General features: G+C 42.7%; 1 protein-coding gene across 1 annotated transcript in view; it reads right to left on the reverse strand.

Annotated features, from left to right (window-relative positions):
* LOC137924326 (collagen alpha chain CG42342-like) overlaps window positions 1-22553 on the reverse strand; it is a 96222-nt gene extending 73669 nt beyond the window's left edge. Inside the window, exon 1 of the mRNA XM_068767724.1 lies at window positions 21820-22553. Coding sequence (XP_068623825.1) covers window positions 21820-22222 — 403 coding nt within the window. The 5' untranslated portion in view covers window positions 22223-22553. The remainder of the gene's footprint in view (window positions 1-21819) is intronic.
* Window positions 22554-22824: the final 271 nt, after the last annotated feature.

Below are 22824 nucleotides of genomic sequence, written 5' to 3' on the forward strand. Positions count from 1 at the left end.
CGTGTAGGCTCGTGGAGTGCACAGCTTGGGCTCGACTGCTCTGAGATTTTTCTCCGTTATCCGCCTCAATTGAAGAAAGAGTAAAGTCGTAAGACTTGGAGAGGGAGTATCAATAAGAGAAAGACAGAAAGAAAACAATAAATATCTTTATCTGCAGTTAGAGTTAATTTCATATTATTTACAAGGAATATACAATTCCGTCGATGCAACTCGGGCTTGGACTGTAGTTCGCTGATTACGATGGACGAGTGCTGTATAGCATTGTGGCTCAAGGACGCCCGCGGTGATCGAGCCGGGACTTGATTGGTTGCTCTAATAACCGTGTGGTTTGGTTGGCAGGCAACACTTTGAGGGCGCGTGCAGAACTTCCCAATGTGCATTATGTATATTTGTTAATGAAAAAAGCAGCGCCGCGCGTCAGGTCGGCGCGCGAGGAGCAGTTCATCGGTTGTGTCTGCGGCGCTCCCCGCGCGGGTAAACAAGGAATGTTTCCCGGCGACACGCGCCCGCAGCTCGCTGAACAAACAGACAGACGCGCGAGCCGAACAAACAGTATTACACACCCACTCGCAATGTTTGTCAAAATTTGCGCCAACCAGACTTGCAAAGCTGGTTCTATAATTGTAATTTATATCAAACGTGTGGATTCTGATGATATGTTATTCATTTACGAAAACCAATCGGGTTGGAGAGATTGCACCCGGAGCGGGGCCATTCAGCAGGCGAGTGGCAAAGAGGCAAAGAAAAATAATGATTTAATTAGCGGCCGGGACACTTACAATCAGACGCGAAGGCCATAAAGCGGCGCAGAGACAATAAAACGCGAGAGCCGCCGGGGCGCGGGGGCCCGCGCGCTGCATCACGACAGCTGATACCACCGATATTTATTTCATTACCAGTCCGGCCCATAACCAATCGTTAGATCTTTTGTGTCGTCGCCGGAATTACATTTAATAATATAATATGCATTAATTTCGAATCACATTTATTTTTCTTTTTCATCATTTGAAGGATGTCTATTTATTTTTATTTATTTATTTAACAGTTTATTGTACACAATAAAAACACTAAAGTAACAATACAAATATAACTGACACAACAGGCACTACTTACTTCTAACCAGAAATTTCTTCCAGTAGGCCTACGGAAGGAGATTCATAAAAAGTAAGGCAGACACAACGTGCACAATAATTAAATTGAAATATTTACAATAGATACGACTTTTGACCATAATTACATACTTAACATGAACATAAATGTATACTTACATATTATATACTTACATAAATAAGCATAATAAATAATATATATACATAATATAAGCATAAATACATATATAACATATATAACTAAAAATATTATATATACTAGACAACTAGCGATAAAAAGTGCTCTTTGACTCGCTTTTTAAATACAGGTAATGATGGACAATCACGTACTTCGTAGGGGAGAGCGTTCCATAATCTTGCGGCACGGACAGTGAAGGAATAGGAAAAGAAATCAGAGTGATGGGTGGGGATGGCCAGTGACGTCCTTACGTTCGAACGACAAGGTTTGTCCTGGGCCCGGGAGAAGTGGAAGAGGTTACGGAGATAAGAAGGAGCAGAGGGATTGTATAGGATGTTATAGAGAGTAGAAAGAACATGAGCGTTCTTGCGGTGACGAATTGGAAGCCACTTGAGTTGCGATCGGAACTGGGAAATATGATCGTACTTACGTAAACCGAAAATAAATCTAATACACACATTTTGGAGACGCTCTAGTTTGTTTAGAAGCTCCTCAGTGGCATCCAGGTAGCACGCGTCAGCGTAGTCAAGAATGGGGAAAAGGAGAGTCTGTACGAGGGAGATCTTGGTTTTCAGAGGTAAAAAGTTCTGGAGACATTTGAGCGAGTGAAGTGAAAAATGTAATTTTTTGCTGACCTCATTGACGTGCGGGAGCCAAGACAAATTCAAAAGTCAATTTAATACTAGTTTCTATGTAATTGAGTTCTTGCGGTTTTCTTCTAATGAAATATAGGATAACCAAAAAAGTTTCAAAATGCCATCTGATATCAGTTCTACTCCATACCTGTCGAGACTAAGAGGCCGAACTACCAACCAACAGTCAGATCAATATATATTTATATATACAACAATACTCTTAACCTGTACAGGTTCTTCCATAAATCAACGTCAAGTCGAAATCCGAAAGTCGTACTCCTTAAAGTATTGATGTTGATTTTCTTCCTGTGATGTTCTTCCTATTACAGTGACTATAAATCTTTACTTTTCTATAAAAAGTAACTCCTGAACGAACTTGGCTGACAAAAAATCATTTCATAATGGCCTCTTTAATCAATTCATGTACACACAATTATGACCACGACGAAATTTATACAATGCAATTTAAAAATTACGTCACGTAGATGTTTGATTTTTAATTATTTTTCTCTGGTTCAGGTTCTAACTGATCAGTTGAATGCGGTTTGACTTTGATTTATGGGAAATGTACACACATAAACATCACGAGCGAGTCGGTGCTGCTGGCAGAGCCGGCCGCAGCTTGCCAGGACGGGGCGTACGGCAGCCAGCGCGGCGTTGGCGATCTGCCACGAAACGTATTAAATGATGCACGGGACCGCAAGTTATGAGGCCGCAGCAGACTATCGATTGCGTATTCAAATAACGTAACAAATGCACCCGACCCCGCGGCACCCCGCAGCACCCTGCGACACCCCGCGGCACGGGCTCTGTGCGAAAAGGATCGCTGGCCAGCGATTGGAACGACCTACGCATCAAACTCTGTGCAAGCAAACTCACAAATGACCCCAAGTTGTAGTTAGCCATGAAATTTTTTTATTTAAGATCTCACATAAAGTTTGCACAAGAAATGACCACAAGATAAAATTTAAATTATGACGAAATATGGGGGAAGCCCTACGCCATGCAGTAGAAGTCTAGCGGCAGAAAAAGAAATTAACTAAGAATAAGACAGTCGCCACATAATAGATTTTTAGAATATTTAGGTGAAAATAAAGCTAGGGAATGAACGGCTTTAAATACTATATCAATAATATTGTGAAATAGATCATCGCATCTAATCGATCTACCGTTTGTATCTACAAGTAAAAGTAATTATTTATTAAAACATGTCATTAGCACAAATCCGAAACGACTAGACTAGGCTACCAATAAAAACTAAGTTTTGTCAGCTCACGTCACGAACTTTCTTATCAATGAATATTATTTATTTTGAAAATGTACTTCATAAGTTTCATTTTTGAATTTCTAATCTCGTTTCAGTCAACGTACAATTCAACTGCAATCGATTGTTGTTGAGCTATGCGAGCATTTCTGATTTTTGTAGCGTCATCGCATAAGAATCACGCGCGCTCATAAATTAAAAATACTTACGTTAGATGCGACGCCTGTTGTTTTGTGTTGACTAATTGATATCCTACGGGGTAGTCGGAGGGAGGCGTGAACCTCTTCTCCTATGATTTTCGTGTGTATCGCTATCCGTCTCGCCTTCACTTCAACTTTGCCTCCACTGTTATTAGGTAATGATTTATTGATAAAAACCATCTCAAGTTAATATATACATACATTGGATTGTCTTCTACAACGTTCCACAGATCGAGTTCAGTACACGAGGACTGAGAATGGTCTAACTGTACGTAAGTACCGGCGCGTTCACGTCGCTGGTGCAGCTGGTGCAGCCGGTGCAGCTGGTGCAGCTGGTGCAACTGGTGCAACTGGTCGCGGCCGCCGGCGCGGCGTGTGGTCGGGAAACGCCGACAGCTTTCCACGCGCACACACAACGCGTTTGCTTTTAAATTGGATACATCAACACGCGGCTAATGACTCTATCGAGCGCCCGCCGGCGAGCGCTGTTATTACGAAGTAATTTAATTACGATTGAATGCATTTGTCTCTGTACTTTACCCGGCAATTGCATACGATCTGAATACAAATGACCGCACCGGTCGCGGTGGGTGCGTTCGACTGATTGGTCGGCGGAACACCTGCGCGCGAGCAACAATTCAGAGCACTTTTATGATGAAAATTATTTTTACGAACAACATTTCAACGGGAATTCAGCTTGATTTTAAAACAAACTTTAAAAGAAAATTTAACAACAGGTTTTTTATTGTTTGATACAACTATTGTTAATGTGATTAGGCAGTAAGTAATATAAAGAAATGAAATAAACATAACCGCAGCTGCCGATCAAGTATTTTTTAAATAAGTTAAAAAGCGCTATTGGAGCTTATTCCTCCGCTTCTTCTCCCCGCTGCAAGGCTGCGCTGGCGCATTCCGATGCGGTAGTAATACTGGCCGGCCAATATAACCGATCTGTCGAGCTAAACAGTGATTTTCTGTCACAATAAATGCGGTCATTTGAAATTAATAATAAACAGCAAGCGAGCGTGCTTCAACACGCACGGCGCGTTAATTCATACACGCGATCCCAGTAAAGACAAGTTTTCAAAAAGCTTATCGTCATTGTTGTGGACGTCAGAACTTAACCGAGGAGGGGGGGCCGTCGCCTGTGCACCGGGACGAGGAGCTTGCGATGTATTCGGTTACATAACATTATAATCTACATTTATCTGATACTAGGATACGCATATATAATACATAGATACGATTGGTTTATGGTAACTACAGTAGTTGGAATAACTGTCGCAATTAGCAAAGCCCACCTCCGGGATAGGAACACAGTTGAAAAATATTAATGAACACATTGAGATAATAATTAAAAGTGAAAGATAAAGAATAAAAATAACGTCAATGTGTTAACGCGTGCGTGTGAAACAAAAAACTGGGTGCAAATAAAACCAAAAATGGCCGCCTAACAAAAATTCTCTGCGGCGTGAGTGTCATGATTCATGGAGCCTTTTTACGCTATCTACGTCGCAGAAAGATTTTATTGACGTGACTATGGCGCTTACACGAACAGCAGAGCATCTGAATGCTTCCCTTTTGTTTTAAACTGTAACAGCTTCGGCGCCGATTGCGGCTTCAAGTGCTGCACGTGTCAGCCTCATGCGGCCACCCGCACACAGAGGCAGCTCGAGATGAGCACTCTGAGTTTAAGCGAGATTTCATTGTCCCTGTAGCGCGTCATTCCCTTTGTCCAATCGCTTCGAAACAACAATAAAAAGGTCCGGCGTTTCGCGATATTGTTTTTACCAAAGTAATGCAATTTCCCCGCGCGCGTCAAAGGGCTAAGCAGCCCTCGCTCGTGTCTACCTCCGCGTGCGCAATGGCGCGTGAAATAGCCCAATAAATCCTTCGATTATTTGTTCTTTTTAAAAGAGAATCCGTTTTATTTGGATCGAGACGTTACAATTTGTTTCTTGTGTAGAAATTTATTCAAAAGTTGCCTGCGACCACTTGTTTGGTGAAAACGCTTTCCTGTGTGGTTACACAAACGGATAGCTGTGAGCACTGTGGACATCACCGACAAGTGCTGCGCTGGCGGCTCAATTCGCCGGAAGCTTATAATGAAGCCTCTCGTTTCGGTAAACATTCACTCTCTAATTGAAAATAATTTAGCCGCGTTATGCAAAGGAAAACCGACGCTTGACGATTGATGGATTAGGTTTTTACGGATTTGCACTGAATCGATCCGCGCCTGAAGTTTTGTCCGACGATTTCCGCGATGACGACGGCTCTGTTAAGAAGATGAAAGACTACTCTATCACGTAATTGTTTATGTTGGCTCTATGCAACTACAATTCGGCCAAAGCGGCACAGAAACACGGTGTTTGAGGCACATGATTTAACTTCAACTTTTGTGAAGGAGGAGTTTTTTTATCTGGGTGAAGAACTAGTCCTGTTAGATCGCGATATGAATATAAACGCGACGGCCAAGTGTTTTACATAACTCTGGCATAGATTTCACTTTAATTACTTAACCTACAGGCAGCTAGGCGACGGGGACTTTCAGACAGTCTCAACGTGCAAGAGGCGGTACTCCGTGCTCTTCTTGCATTGGGAAAAGGAGAAGCAGCAGCGCACTCGCGACTCGAATGGTCTTGCGTTAGTCAATGGGTGCAAGTTCCAAATACTAATCTACAGTTTTATTCCGCATTTTAACAAAATTTCTTTATTTTCGATTAGTTTTTCTTTTAAGCTCGGCAAGATTTTAACAAACTTTCGGCTTCCATTGCAAAATTTAAATAAAACGTGAAAGAACGTATGGTTACGACACCTAGCAACTGCAACCTGTACTGTAAATTTTCATTAAATGTTGTTCTCAGGTCTGCGGCACTTATCGTCCGAACTTTATTTTCAAGTTAATAACACTGAGCCCATGGTACATTGGTTAAGGAATTTTTGAATTTTCATTTTATTCCCGCGGCGTCCATTTTGCCAAGTGGTTATGTTCCGCGAGGATTTATGTTTAACGAAGTTAAATGTAAGGAACAATAAATTTCGAAATTTAAATTTTCCGAACGAACATTTAATTTATTTTTACGCTCAGCTAGACGAAGTGTAATTTTAGTGAGGAGGGCCCGCGCGCAGTCCGCGAAGAGATTGTTCTCTTGAAAGTTACGGCCCGTACACAGAACGCAGCGCGCGCCCGGCCGCCGCGCCCGCCGCGCCCGCCGCGGGGGTAGCGCCCCGCTGCACGCGGTAGCGGAACATTATGACTCAAAAAGTTTACCTCTCAAATATTTAATGGAATCAGGCGTTACCTTGCGGACGTCCATCCAAAGTTTTTATCAACAGGCTGGCGGGCGGTGCACTTTGTTGCACGACTGCCACTGCATGTGCGGAAGTGGCTAAATATTTGTTCTTTTCTTACTTAGTTTACATCTCTACATGTTTAGGATCGCCACGTTTTGATATAAACCATGCGCACAAGTATTTGTTTCTTTTTTACCGAGGATATTAAATCCAGTTACGACCTGATATGTACATTGCGTTAATTGGTTATAGAATTTTGATCAAAGAGATCTGTATTTAATGATTTATTCAATACATTTGAAACAAATTTTTTGTTTTGAATTTAAAGTTTTTGTTCTATATGCAGTAACGTTGTTACGGTCCGTAGACACCTACTGTAAGGCATAGGCCTCAGGCTCTGCCGCTGGGCTACCACATCACTTATGTAGTATTTTTTAATGTAAACTTATGAATATAACGTAAATAGATATATCGTAATTTTAAATAAATAAATATATAATAATGTATGAGTATTTTTATACAAGGGCAATATCGTCTATTGTTGCAACTTTGCATCATCTCCGAGATGTTGGGAACAATAAAATAAACCGCTAAGTGATTAATGCAAATAATCTCTAGGAATCGCGCGTTTGTTCGCGGACTGCTCGCGATGAATCGTCTGCGCCCGCGCCCGCGTCCGCGCCCCGCTTAATTCCATTGCAAGGCGCTCGCCTGATGGAGACCGTTCACCTCTAAATCATTTTCAGTTTTACGACCACTACTGTAGAAGTATTGTAATTAACAACATTATAATCAGTGTCACTGAGAACACTAATTAGCGATTGCGTCACGTCGCGCTTTGGGCTCGAACTTTTATTACATTCACTTTTTAATTACATGTCTTTTTCAATTTTGGATCATTTTATTGATCTCACGAGGACGTCGAGGAAGAATGTCAGAGAATCCCAATTTGATACAAATTATAATTAAATTGATCTCCCATACGAACGTCGTTCACCTAAAAATAATTTAAAATGACGGAAGCTATTAACGCATCTTCATTTGCGCAGAGCCCGCTGCAGCTCAGGCGGATTGATTCTTATCGCTTTCACAAACGTCCTTTGTAAAGTAGTTGGAACAATTTCCAATAGTTTTATTTATCTAACCCAAGAGCGTGCACAGGTGACAACAACATCTAGCGCACCTGATTATTCAAGATGTTTAGGACATTTGCAAAATCAATAGATTACAGTAGATTATACAATTTGTGATAAACTTAGTAAAGAAACAAAAAAGCAGGTTAAGGTAGGGTGGTTATATACAATACAAAACAATTATTGTAAAATTATTCAACTTTATCAGCAAAACTATCTCTTAAAATTTAAATCAAACCTTTTTGCTCTGTGGTACAAGTGCTTTGCAGGCTCAAAAGACAACAAGTAAGATGTATATATAATGATGCAGAAGCTTGTGCCGCGGCGCGGCGGTGCTGGATCGTCACCAATCGCCGCGCTGCACGCGGTGCATCAATTATGCAGACTTAATTTTGTTTTGAGTTCGTGCGCACCGAAGTGGTCCCGCGAGCAGCTCGTAAAGCCACGTCGATATAACACGTCGCTGTCGCCCGGGGTTAAGTGTGGCCATTAAACACGCGGCAGATGACAAGCGGCCGCCCGCACCCGAAATACTCCGAACGCACTCCGCTCCGAGTGAATCTAAAAGCGTCTCCGCTAACTCAATTTATTTCCCTCGCGGTTAAATGATTTTTTCTCTACGCGCGCTGGAAATCCCCCGCTGCACGTTACGGAATACGATCGGAAATCCCGCGCCGCGCGTCCGATTTGCATGCCGACCGTAGGGCCGCGCCGGCCCCGCGGAGCAAACATTCAATTAGGGCTGCGACCCGCGCCGCCTTTGAAAACTTTCAAAAGTTCACGCGCGAGACAAACGACTGTAATAAGCTTCGTTAGCGAGCAGCGAGCAGCGAGCGAACTGAACCGAAATCTGAAGGCGCCGCGCCACCTCCGCGCTACTGCTGAGTAATCGGCCGCGATTAAGAGGACGCGCAGAGGACAGCGCGCGTCGGCACGTGCGGCGCGGTGTGAGACGGTATTAACACACGCTGACTCTTAAGTCAACTGCAGGCGCTGTGGCAAATAACGATATTAAAAATTTAAAAAAATTACATTATTCTATTGTAAATCTACAAGGGATGTCCATGTCCAGCGGTGGACCTCCTGTCGTTGAAATGATGATAATGATAAGCTATACAAATTAAAATTAATCGCTTTGTAGGTGTCTGTACATGTCGCCACGCGATAGCACAAACACGTCTACACCGACATCATTCACATTTTGTTTTTTTTTCAATTACTTAGTAAAAGAATAAAAATATATGAAAGTGGTGCAACAACTCTATCAATTTCATAATACATAATGACTTCTCAATTTTTACGCGTTTGACAGTCCGCTGTGAACTTTGCGCGTTTGACAGCGCGCTGCGAGTGTCGATGGTTTATGCTAAATATAACGATACGGTCACAAAATTAATCCATTTCTTTCATATTTCATTATTAAAAAAATACATTTTGAAATAAGTTACGGTAGTTATTTTTTATATTGGAATGTGATAATCCGAATTTTAGAACCGTTTTAACTGCATTATCATTACATTATTTAGGACGTACTTTACATTAATTGACAGCAAATGAGCTAAGTATTTACTCCTTTCCACAAATCGCCCTGCACACAGATGGTATCGTCACCTCCGGCAGGGTTGTTGGTGCGGGCCAGTGATCATAAAATCTCAACAGCGCATCGCAATGGCCGACGCTGGCGACCAGGAATCAGATCCGCTGCACGCGAGCCCCCTCCCCCCTCACCCCGCGCGCCCCGTGCCGCTCGCGTGCAGCGGAAAAGCATTGAATACAGATTCCCCGACCAGATGGAAGTCCGCACAATGCAGAAGTTTCAAACTGCCGCTCGCTGGCGCGTCCCTAGTCGCGGCGCGTGTGAATGCACGTGTGCGCTTTATTCATGTGCAATGCAAGGAAACATTAAATGAAACATTCATTTATTCAGACTTAGGATCATCTACAGCGATCACTTGTTTACATCGTGAGAACAATGTCAACAGATTTGATAAAATTTGTACTAAATTGAGTTGCCCCGCGATGGCATCATTCAACTTAAAACACGTAGTCACGTGGGTTACGAATACGATCTCATTTGACAAGAGCTCATAATAAGCTCGGAGAGGTTCTGTTATAACATTAACGTCTTTACTGCAGTATATTATTTCATCATCTTTATGAAACTAAAGTTGCTGAAATTTAAATTAAAAATATGTTTACTCAATTCTCTCGCATTTACGGACTTTCGTATCGGCCAGATAGGCCGGAACACGGAGTTACTAGGAACAGTGCCGACCTGTGGATAGCATTTGTGTTTGTTTACTTTTATTAGCAATTGTGTAATGGTCGACTGAATGCCTCATAGACATGTTCTGTCCGTCAACTGCGAGTGATGCAAAGATGACAAGTATGTATGTATATAAATGTTTATATATACTAAAATACCGTTTAATAATGTTTTCCGTTGTATTCAGTTAATAACATTAACATATAAGCTAAAATAATTATTGCACTACAATAAGCACACACGATTAAATCTTGTACTATTTTAAATAAAAGTAATGTATAGTTAAATTGTGTGTCTTTTTTTTTAAATAAATACAAGTAAAATAAGTATTCGCCTGATAATTGTCACGGATGAAATGGTATGGTTTTTAAAAACACTCCTGGGGTTATTTCTTCGACGTGCAGAGTTTGAGTTTTGTGGCGCTCTCGTCATCGGTATTAAACATTATTTGGAGGCTTGTCTAAAGGGTCGATGAAAATAAACAGAGTTGCGGGCGGCACGCGGCGCAGCGGCTTGGCGGCGGCTTGCAATCCTACGCAAACAGTTTCGGTTGCTTTTGTTTGCGACAGGATCGCTCCTCCTAACAAACGTTCTGAGACCACAAACAAAACAAACGAGTGAACTAGCTATCCAACGATTGCTGAGCGGCGTCACTACTTCTACTACTGGACATGGAAAAAGTTTTAATATGTAATGATATCGACACTAATGTGCGGTGTGCGCGTGGGCGGGTGGTTACAAAATCTGAATAGTATAATGAAAATATTCAATGAAGATTTCCCGGCCGGCCTCGCCCCTGGGTTCTCCACAGGAGCAGTTGGGTGCGGCGCGCATTCTGTTTACCTATGACTTAACCAAGGTCATCTGTCCGCAACGCGGGTGGACGCGCTGCGCTTCCGGTCCACGGACTCCGCTTCAAGACATCAAGACCTCAGCGGCCATCTACTCAGCGAGCAATGTGGCCTGCACTTTACTTGCTGCTGTGCCATGTCGGCTAGTTGACGGTATTGTGATGTTCAATGTCTCTGAATTTAAAAGCGTCTGAGCAAGTTCGCAGCTGCGGATTACGAGGCCGAGCGTGTGGGTCCGCGATTAGGTCCCGGCAGCGCCTGCTCGCCGAGATAATAGAGAAAGTGGAATAAGCCTCCGCAAACGCAATTTCACTGCGTAAATACTTACTTAGGGCCGACGCGGGGCTTTGTTTGCGCGCGCCTTCTCAACTTTTGAGTAAGAAATATCGTGAAGAGCTCGCCGTGCTCTAGGATCGAACGCCGGAGCGTGCAATTGCGTGTAAACTTCATTAGTGTGACGTCACATGAATATATTAACAACGGCATTGTTGCAATGTATTTAATTTCGGCAGGACGTTGATTTTAATCAAAACAACGTTTTAAGTGTTATAAGATGACACAACACAATAAGCTCCAAAGATTGATAAGTTGTTGACAGTGTCGTTACGTGCAGTAAGTTTCAGTAAGTAATGACTGTCAACTCACGATCGCAGGGCGCGGGATCGATTCCCGGGATACAGTCTTATACAATTCAAATTTAGTGCATCAATTACATAGGATTGCCGCTGCTCGCGAACAAGTTTTCAGAAGATGAGCAGCAGTGTCGTCTGCGTACCCTAATACCACACTGTGATCGCTAACGCGCCTGCCAAGCGTGGCGATTATGATATCTTTGGACCCTCATAGATATCTTTGGGAGAGGCCTATGTCTTGCAGAAGGCGTTTATTTGCCGAAACGACGACTCATTAGTATGAACAACGGGTATAAGCGGCACTCAGCATATTAGGCATTAGTCTGATAAACAGTTTAAATATTAATTCATAGTAAATAAAAAACAACAGAGATTTAGACTACTACTTACACTAATAAATAAATATAAAAGAACTATTCTGCGTTATTGAAGGACTTGCAAAAGTAATGAAAAATGTAGACACCGATGTTTATATAACTTCTATACAAATGAAGTTGAAGATTGGCCAACTAGAGTTTAAGTTATTGGGAGTGCTAAGCGCGATATTCTATAAGGGGTGTAAACATATAGTTTTTTGTTTTACTTTTCTCGTTATATCTTCACTTTTGCCTTATCGACGTTTATAGATTCCCGCTGGAGGGTGCAGAGCGCGGAAGGCTTTTAGCCTAAACCTCGTTTACGCAGCTTAGCTCGTTGGATCAAGACAACCTCAACTCGAGCCTTTACATCACATGCAGAGTTACTGGATTGGGAGGCCGCCACGTGTTTAGCATTTCGACTCGAGGGTGTGAGGAGAGCCTCGAATAAGTCTGTAGTCATTGCCTGGTCTCTATTACTACCATTTTGCAAAGCGAAGTGACAGAAAAATTACAAAAACATGTACTCCTGTCTAGGACGACCGCTGTTCCATAGAGCGTCGATCTAAACGACGCCAAAGCTTGCCGGCCTCAAGTCCAGCGAAATAAATTATCCAACGATTTAAATTGGGGACTCTTCTGGCATTTATCGTATGACGCAGACGAGTGATCACTACGTTTGATCCATAGTTAATAACGGCACGAATATATAAACGTACATATGAGCCTGTCTAAACTGCCTGGCAATGTAAATGGACTCGAAATGTAGATCTATTAGATTTCAATAGCACTAACTGATTAGTACAAACTAAAAGTGCATACAGACAACAGAGTAAACATTGGTCGGGTCCATGCCCGCACACAGAGCGGTTTGCGGGGCGCGCTGCACGTCGTGGCGTCAGTGACAAAGGAGCGAAAACTTCTACAACGGACTTTGAGATGTAATTAGCGATGAGCCCTATGCGCCGACGCAGCGCCGACGCAGCTCTGGAGGGACCACTTTAAAAAGAAAATCCACGTTTTTGTGAATCGGCATATTCAGATTGATTATTTATAAGTGTACACACTTTATAAAGTTGAATGTATAGTTCATTTGTCAGCAGAGAATTTTAAAGTTTTTATACCTATTTCCTAAGTTCGTGTATAAAGTGATCAGTCTGAAATATGTTCCATAAATTTATTTTTGGTACTGTAATGCGACAGGCCAATTACAAAAAAAAGCAGTACAAAGTCTGCAGCGACAGAGAGCAAACAATAATTATTTTCAATTGTGGTCATCTGAATTTTCGTAACGCTTACTGTATCATCATTACGGTTTATTCTTTTGTTACCAATTCTTTATTCCACAGATATCAGCGTCCGTGTCTTTATTTTTACGTTTAATATCTCTAAATGTTTTTGCATGTTACAATGTTTACTAAGTCTCTTAAACCATTTACTGTCTTATAAAGTAAACTATTTAAACATCATTAAGTAAGTGTTTTCTTTGTTTTTAACGTCGTCCTAATAATGTTTTATATTTCGTTTTAATAATTGCGTTATTTATTATTCAGTTACTTATTACTCACACATACACACGCTATACATTCACCCTTTTATAGGCTTTTAAATGGATGAATGTTATGTTATAGTTCATTTACTGTGCAACCAACCTACCTATAAAATACCTTTCCGGCGGTGTCTTGTTCAATAAGTTAGTAAGCAAGAACATTAAAGTTTTGTACCTAAATTCGTGCAGTTACTTTTAACCAATTTATACCTGTACTCATCACCTGCCGCCGCAGCTCGGGTCTTTGCAATTGAAACATTCGTCCATTTCTAAACAACCATGCAATATAATAATAATGATATCACTAGAGTGAGATCAATTTGATTCTACTTTCTGGGCTCTGACGAAGTTTTTTTGATGACGTATAGAAGTAACCAACACAAATAAGTGTATAATGCATGTACTGTATGTGTATAGTACATGTGCAAATAAATAATAAACAACTAATGCAAACCTATCGCAGTGGAAACAAGTAAAACTGAATTAATTCTCGATAATATGAGCGCTCTGCAAATCCTTTTAGGAACTCATTCGCTGATTGCGCGCGGGGTGCTAGCGGCGCGGGGGTGCTGCGGCGGCGGCGGGGGAGGGGGTAGTGTCGTACTTTCGACGCGGCGGGTGCTAAATGTCCACTCATCAATGGGAGTGCATTGCATCGGTCCACAGCGCGGCCCCCGGCGCACCGACACACGCCGCGTGCGATTCCCGCGCGTCGTGCAACTTCCATTGCGCGTATTGTTTCTTACATTCATTTACGAAACAACACAATCAAATGGCAACTTTACCTCTGTTTAAAGCAGTAAATCGCTGCGCTAGAAACAGAACGAGATAACTTTCTTTTGTTACGAGTGGGAGTGGGTCGGGCCAGTACAATGCCTTGAGGGGAGATTTTGGAAACTACACCGCTACAGAAAAATAGAAAAAATAATACATTCACGAACTGTTATAGGTTTTTATTTCTCTGATTCGAACAGGGATGAATTCGACCCAGTTAACAGTTGGTCTGGGCTGACTACTCTAATACTAGGCTCGACCTAGCACCGGCATCGGAGAGACAACGAAGTATTAAAACATTTTATTAATACATTACCTAAATAATGTAAAATGAAATAAAAAGTAAGTGAATATAGTATCTTGACTTACAAGTTCGTTGCGAGGCGTAGAGCTGTCTCCAGATTGTTCTAAGCGATCTCACTAAGCTCACGTGATGTTCTACAGACTACCCTACCGCCGCAGACGCGCGTGACCAGATCTGCGATAGAGGACGGAGTGAAACGTGTCTCGCACTTAGCTTCGTTGGTCTGTGGGTAACGGACAGACAGATACGAAGAGGCTTTTAATTAAGATATGCAGCGTTTCAACGCACCTGTTCTTGGAAGATAAATGGGACAGTCTGAAGAGAGTTACATTCTCCAGAAGAAGCCGATTTAAGGCAGACAAAGAGGCTTTCATTCAATCGTATACAGTATTACTAGTGTACTTGGTAAGAAGAGCTAACTTTTACAGAAACTAAAATCAAGTTGAGCTCCATGTAGCCATCAACTTAAAATGAAGCTGCGAAGGTTCCAAACGCGTTCTAGTTTTAGCGGAGGCATCATTTGAGTATTTTCGGGTTCACTTCCATGAGTAACAACACTCCGATGATTTAGGGCCCCATAGACAAGACATTTTGGCTTTAAGAGAGTTTTTAGGGGTTTTAGACTGCAGCAATTACAACCTGTCTAGCGGCTCGCTGCCTGCCACTATACACTGTTCAATTATTAAACAAATCTAAGAAGAATACTTAACACAGCCGAATTTTTTTTTGTCGCGTGCGGGCGTGTGCGGGCATCCTACATCGCATTGCGGACACGCATTGGTTCTGTCGTTGCCGCGCACTTGTCCGCTTTTACTTTTTGTTATCGATTGCAGGTGCCGTTCACACGGCCTGTTCCCCGCGGGTGTCCCACGCCCGCAGCTGTCTCCCGGCGCTCGGTCAGATCGCTTGTAGCGAGGCTCCCTCGAGCGAAGCTTCTTCGCTCGCGAGCGCGCGTCGAGCACCAGGCAAACGTTAACCGAGTTAACGGCACCGTTCTAATCGCATTTGTTAATCTTAAAACGCCCACCGCGTGGGAACAAAAGATGGGAAAACAGCGCTATTGTCTGAATCACAACGACTTACAAATGGAGTACAATACGCATTCGATAATGAACGTTACAATACAATGTTAATTAACGATATTGAATTACAATTTATATTCCAACCGCGGCTGACGGGACTTTAGAACGTAAAGTAAACTCAACAAAGGAGTGTCGTGCAATCAAGACCCACTGACTCTCACCGAGAACGCGACCTGCAAATTATGACAAAACATTGTCAATATATTAAACCTTAGCCATTGTGTACGAATATTTATATATCAGAAAATTAACAACTTACACACGATTGGCAATTGGCGATTGGCTCCGCGAACTTAGTAACTTTGTGTAAATAGAACGTGTAGATATTTAAATATGTTTATTGTGGTATATTTCTACATATTAATATAAGGTGTTATTTATCTTAGTGATTCTTTTTTACCTTCTCATTTTGGATTTTTATCTTTTATGACATTTACTTGTTTTAACTATCTTCATTAATCTATCTCAGCACCGCCTGAAGGTCAACCGCAGGAGAATGCATTAAGTTCGCCGTTATACATAAATTGTACAAGAAGAGTTTAAGTAAATTATACCTTTGTGGACAAACTGCGTGCGGTTTTACAATAAACTCCTTTTATCATGTTTATTATCATATTACTCAAAGTTATCTTAAAGAAAAGTTAAGAATGATTATTCTAGAATCAAAACTTTAATTGACGATACGGTTCCGAAATTAATTGCTTCAACTACTGTAGGAAGGATAATTGAAAAAGTGGTCGCACGAACACATCACTATAATTTTTTTATGTTACGTGGCAACTGGCAGGCGCTGCGCAGGAGTGTACCGCAGTGCATGAGAGAGCTATTAATTTAACGGAACATAAAGACATAACGAACATCTTTATTTCTAGTGCTTCGCTCTTTTTGTTATATCAATATTTTTCTGCCCATGGACAAGACTATTAATTATATTTACCATAAATTATTTGTATGGGGAAATATATATTACTTATTAAATTTTTCCCTAGGTTATCTTTCATTTTATATAACGTAAAAATGCAAGTCATATAATATTTTATAGACAGCGAGTTGTGTCGTATATTTTAAATTATTAAGTTACAAGTTACTTGTTTGCCTGGTGTGTATTAAATGAGTACCTATTGTTATGAAGTGAGTTTCTATTGAACATATTATTAATTTAAAACTAATCTCAGATATTGTTCAATAATATACTCTACAACTATATTAGTGCCTGTCCAATCGTGCTCGTCTCGCCTGAGCCCATGCAGATGGTTATGTGTGGAAAATAAAACAAGCGAATGAGTGAGCACAAGGCGGCGGCGCGCGGGCGGCCCGTTACCCATTACTTAATATATTATTCATTGTTTGCGCGGTCGTTGCGCGAACTGTACTTCCGATTGGATTTCCTTCGCTCGCACTTCACTTGTGAGCAAGTGGTTGCTGTACATATTACTTATTCTCGTTTAATTAACTTCGGTACGTTGAAGACAAAGTTCTTTTGTATTTTATTCGGTGTCCTGCCATGCGATGACATGCTGCGATTTTTAGTCTGTGTATTGGAATATGAAGCGCCTTTAATACTCCGTCACCTCGAATCCGGTAAAGCTTAACAGCGAACAATGCCCGGAGCCGGCCCCCGTTGTCGCTCGGACGCTTTGCTCGCATGTTCTATTATTTGACTGTTAGATAAAATCGGCGAATGAGAGCATAAGTACAAACAGAGTAATAGACGCACTCGGCGTGCCAGCCCTTAAAGCGAAGTGTCACCCCGTTGCGCCCCGCCGCGCCCCGTCGCGCCCCGCCGCGCCCCGCCGCGCCCCGTTATCATTCGGACGAGGGCTGCACGTCCGCTGACAGCTTTCGACGCGGGATTAACTCGGCATCGTGGCGGGAGAGAATTTAATAGCTTTTTTGAAGATAGCACCTCCGCCGCGAGGGTTAAGCGCTGGTTACTTTATAAAGTTTTTTTTTGTTAGGCGCGTCCGTGGGAAAGGGACGCGATACCAGATTTAAAATTGTAGACAAAGCACTGTTAAAGGATGTTGTCGTGCATTTTGTATTGTAAGATCTTCTCTTGCTGCGGTGCACACGAGGGCCTGCTCGGCGAGGGGGATTATTTCTTTAATAATTCTTTGTAAATATTTTTTAGTTATGATTGTAGTCGACACTTCTAAACGCGTAACTGAAGTGTTTTGTACTTGCGTAAGGCGAAGTAAACCCTTTGCATAATAAATATTTCATTCGAAATTGGCTATCACAGAGAGCGTATGTTTAATGGAATGGTTAACGGGAACACGTTTCAAATTAAAACATCGCGTCGCAATGGAAATGTCTACAATGAACCGAACAGAAGCGCGAATTATCAAATGGATGAATATATTAATTTGACTCGTGATCATTTTATATTTGTGATCACTTATCCGTCAAATTTTATTGACACGATTTGATTCCACAGCGCGGACTGACCACTTAGCCAAGGTGACGAGCAGTAGCTGGCTGCTGGCAGAGCGGAACCGGTCGTCGCTTCGAATCTAGCTGGCGCCCGTGCAGTCACTGTCTATCGCCTGATGTGATGATAATGATATTCTCTCTGCAGCACATTCCATTTCAAATGCACATCCTAATCACCATTTCAGCCGTAAGACGGGCTATCCTCCAGACTCTTAGAGAAAAGTTACAAGAAGAAAAAATTACGACAGCACACAGTGGTTATAAATATGTATACTCAAGTATGATAATGATGATGTTAGTACTAGAATGATCAATTTGTTATACCTTTCTCTAGACTTCATAAGTTAAATTAATCTTTTCTGCGTCAAAAAATCTAATCAAAATTTCCTACAAGAGTGCGAAGGTTTTTTTCAAGTTGTAATCAAACGGAAAGAATTTCTCTAATGCTGTTTTGAAGACATTCGTAGAACTCTATTTGATCCTATATTCTATCAACTTGTGCTCACCTGGCGTACTTCACAAGTAACTACCACGAATTCAGAATCCGTTTTGTTGATATATTCCGATACATCAACCGTATTTCATAAAGACAAATATATGTTGAAGTGCTGTGTGCGTGGACGACGAGACTACTTCTCGTGTCAGTGAGAGGTGCGTCTGCCGGAGAGGGTCAGAGAGGGACAGAGAGGGGCAGAGGAGCTGCGTGTGAGTGCTATCGATGACGCCGCATTATTGATGGTCAGATGAAATTGGCGGCTCGCTCTCCCGCACAATGCGCTCATAAATAATTCTGCGGCCGATTCCGGACGAATCCATTGTTTGAATTTATACGCGCGCCCAGTTCCGGAATTTACCTAAATCATCGCTGTGATGTGTGTAGCTGCGCGCGGTGTGTCGCCGGCTTTATTGTGCCCGCGATGAATTGCTTTTAATTATATTTGGGTGCTTTTATAAATTGTCGTTACCTGTACTGATGTCGGACCATTTGACATCAGGTGCGCTGTGCTCACGTCGCCTGTTTATACAAAGCGATATGGACGAAGTGAGGCTTAAAAAGTACAGAACGGATTTCCCTTGATACATTACATCGAATCCAACACAGCACAAGCACAAACATGAAGAAGAATGATTTCGTTTAAATTGTTGCAGCACGACACTATAGCGCTCTGGCCAGCAACTCGTTCAGTATCTACAATAAAGTAATGGAATGTCTATACAATAAAAGTATGAGAAAGTTGGAACCATAACATCGGTAAACAAAAACTCACGAGCTTACGCACACACACACTCATTATCATCATCATTTCAGCCGTAGTACTTCCACGGCTGCACATAGGCCTTCGCCCATCATTTGCAACAAGACGGACTGGAAACGGTCTGCATCCACCCTCTTCTGACGACGTCGGCAAAATCGCCACTAGGGTGCCATCTGTTCCTGTCTGGCTACATCAACGTGCTGGTTCGTTCCGTCGGAGTCAGTGAGTGTAACACTCCTATCAGTTCATTAAATCGTGAATAACTGTTGGTCAATTAGGCGATGGTAACCACTATTGCGGCAAAAAACAAAGGATAGTCCGCCAGAGCGACGGCCGGCTAATGCGATACGTTTGCGGTACGCGAATAGACAATGCCGAAATAGAATTGCAAGAACTACTATACTCGGATCTAGGAAGTGTACGGCACACGTTCCATTGATATACAAAAATTGTAACCTGATTATTCTTCAGAGAAATTGGTTTCTCTATTATAACCAATGTTTTCACTAAAAATCTCTTCTATAGTCGGCTTGCTAGTGCCTTTTTGGGCTTGTGCAGTAGATTTCTTGAATGATAATGAAGCTTAGAAATGTATTGCTATAAATTTAACGATGCATGCGAGTGATCAAAAAACTCCGTCTGCATTAGTTGCGGGCACTCGACTGTTGTATTATAGAATCTATTGTAAGGGTTCAATTTGTTCAATTTGATTCCAGTTTCTAATTGGGCTTTTTTGATTTTGTTCTCTTGATGTACTCAAGCGAGCACTCTAAATGAATCAAACTGAAAAATAATTAATAAATATATACGACACCAATATTTTATGTTTCTTTATTACGAGCCGACGCTGCCAGTGCTGACAGATTTACGATGTTTTAGGTCGAGTGCTGCGGGCTCATAGGATGGAGAAAGTAATGCAACTCAATCAGCAAAGTAAATATTCGAGGAGGAGCGTCAAAACGACGACAACTATTTCTGACCGGTGTATGATACGGTATGACGCCGCTGCGACCGGATAGGTTTAAGGTGGCTTTGCGCGGCGGGTGAATTGATAACGTTGGGAAAATTGAAGGAAAATTAATTTACTTATACGCAGTATTTATCTAATTTTACTCTCTTACCGGAAAAGTTTGATTTGTCTGCAGAGGTAGGAGCGTAATCTTTATTAAGCTGCCTGAGGATTTAGACCTGTCTAGAGCGAACATTAACTCATTTCCGGGACGGGCAGGATGATCAGGTCATTTAAAATTTGGTAAGGGAGGGAGAAGATTGTGTTCAGTGATGGTGAACACAATTTATTGTAGGCCTCCCTATAATACACTGTGTTCACCATCACCTTAAACAAGGTATGCGGGTCGGCAGCCCCGAGGATTGTATCCGGGCCGTGTCCTGGGTATCGGGTTGGTGGCGATGAATTCGTGGAGTGCTGAGAACAACAAGAACAGTTCGGCTTAGAGTTACCAGAAGGCTTTTAGAGTCTTGTTTGCAACTTTCTAGACACACATTACTCTACAAAGGTGAACTAAATGGCTCCGTTTAGTTGAAGCTTCAAGGGCGTACGCATCTTGATCTGAGAAGAGCTCACAACAAAGTTGTCGAGTACTTTATCTGTGTGCGTTATCATTTGTGTAGGGAACTTGACTTGAACTGAACGGTTTCCGATATTGTCTGAGAGGCACAAGACTTCGCCTCGAACTGTGGCAAGTATAAAAGTTTACTGTTTTCATGCGTCGCGCGGTGTGATATGTCGCGTCTAGCGAATCGCCGTTGTCTACTGTTCACTTTGTCCGGTAAAAAAAAAAACACGTACGCGCCGGGAAATGTTGTATCAACGCCCAAAGCAAGTCCCGGTGACCTTGGCGCGTCTCGTGCGTCGTACGGCTTACACAATTAGATTCGGATTAAAAAAATTGAAATATTGAATGAACAGACAAACAGAGTAACCGGTCCTGAGAGCGTGCGGTGCAGCGAATCGGCCGCCCGGCCGCGGGCGCGCGGGACCACTAAGGCGCGTTTGTTTTATTGAACTAACACTTAATTTGAGGTGAGCATTTTATGGGTTTCAACACACGAGGGTTATTGAAAAATCTGCTTTTGTGTTTTTTACTTTTTTAAGTACGAACACGGGAGTCGACACGATTTTGATATTAGTTAGAACGAAATAGGCATAAGTTTTAGGCAGGCCTACAAAAGAACGATAGGTGAGTGTAGTTTATGAGTTATGTGCGATCTGAATGATCAGCAAACGGTTTGTTTTCAATGGCAAGGGTTACTTCAGTTTTCACAACGCGTAGTACCGAGCTAGTATCTTTGGGTGCAGTACAATTTAATGGTCAATGGATGATCGGATAGGACCGACTTTAGGGTAATTATTTATAAAGATTATGTTTCGGGTTTTTGTGTTCCGTGACGTACGTTATGTTCCTTACTTATCCACGTTGGTTAGAAAACCGGTACCTAGATCAGGCGTGCCTATAATCAAATACAAGGGCCGTTGACCAACCTGGCGGGCATCCGCAATGTCCGTAGTCCCTGATGCTGCGCCTGGGGCGCCAGTATGCCGGCGACCTGGCCAGCACTTCACGTCGTAGCCGCTCCACCAGCGGCTGCTGCGGCTCCAGCACCGCGCTGCGCAGTGCCAGGTGCTGCTCCTCCAGCAGCGACAGTCTGTCCTGCAGGTTCTGCTGCTTGTACAGGCTGTACCCGCTGGAGATGAGGCTCATGGCACACGCACACCACAACACCGCACAATACGCCCAGGGATCGCCCGGGCAGCGTCCGTCGCATCTCTCCGGCTTCTTCCCTTCCTTCTCCTTTTTATCGACCTTCTTCTCTTTGTCCGTGACCTTCGCGGCCGGGGGCGGCTTGCCGCCCGCCTTGAAAATCATGGCGTACTTTACCCTCATGAGGTCAGAGCATCTCCGCAGTTCGCTAGCGAAGACATGGTGGGCTTCTCCACGGTTAGCCGGCTGTGGCCAGCGCTCCTGTACTACTCATTGTAGTCGTTGGACGCGTCCGGGAAATTTTCATGAAACTTTCTTTACAAAAAAGGAGATAAAACTCTAGAAAAATCACGGGAAACCACACGCTCAGGGAAGACAGATGACTTAATAAAAACTACGTTATCTTGTTGCAATTCGTTGAAGTTTGTAACATGGCTCGCGACGAAGACGCGATCGTGTTTGAGTTCGTCGGGCGCGCGGCAGAGACTCGGACACACCCTCCCTGTGCGGCAGGCGGCGCGCCACTGAGCCGGCTCGCACGCCGCCAGTCCGCCCGACTCGCGGGCTCGGGAGGAGCGCCGGCCTGCGTTACGACGCGGGCTGTAGCGCGGTTAGGATGCTGTGACAGACGCAGCGAGCGTGCGGTGTCGGTGAGCAAAATTCAGCGACGTGCGTTATAACACTACGCAACTTACTGTAACGAGCGTTAAAACGATATGTATGACGCAGCGCTATGCTGTACAACGACATACAAAACTCTGTATTGTGCGTTAAGAAATCACACA

The sequence above is a fragment of the Battus philenor genome, unplaced genomic scaffold (assembly GCF_028537555.1).
Source record: "Battus philenor isolate CCGP_79_NKW_IND1 unplaced genomic scaffold, ilBatPhil1.0.hap1 SCAF_10, whole genome shotgun sequence".
Classification (NCBI taxonomy): Eukaryota; Metazoa; Arthropoda; class Insecta; order Lepidoptera; family Papilionidae; genus Battus; species Battus philenor.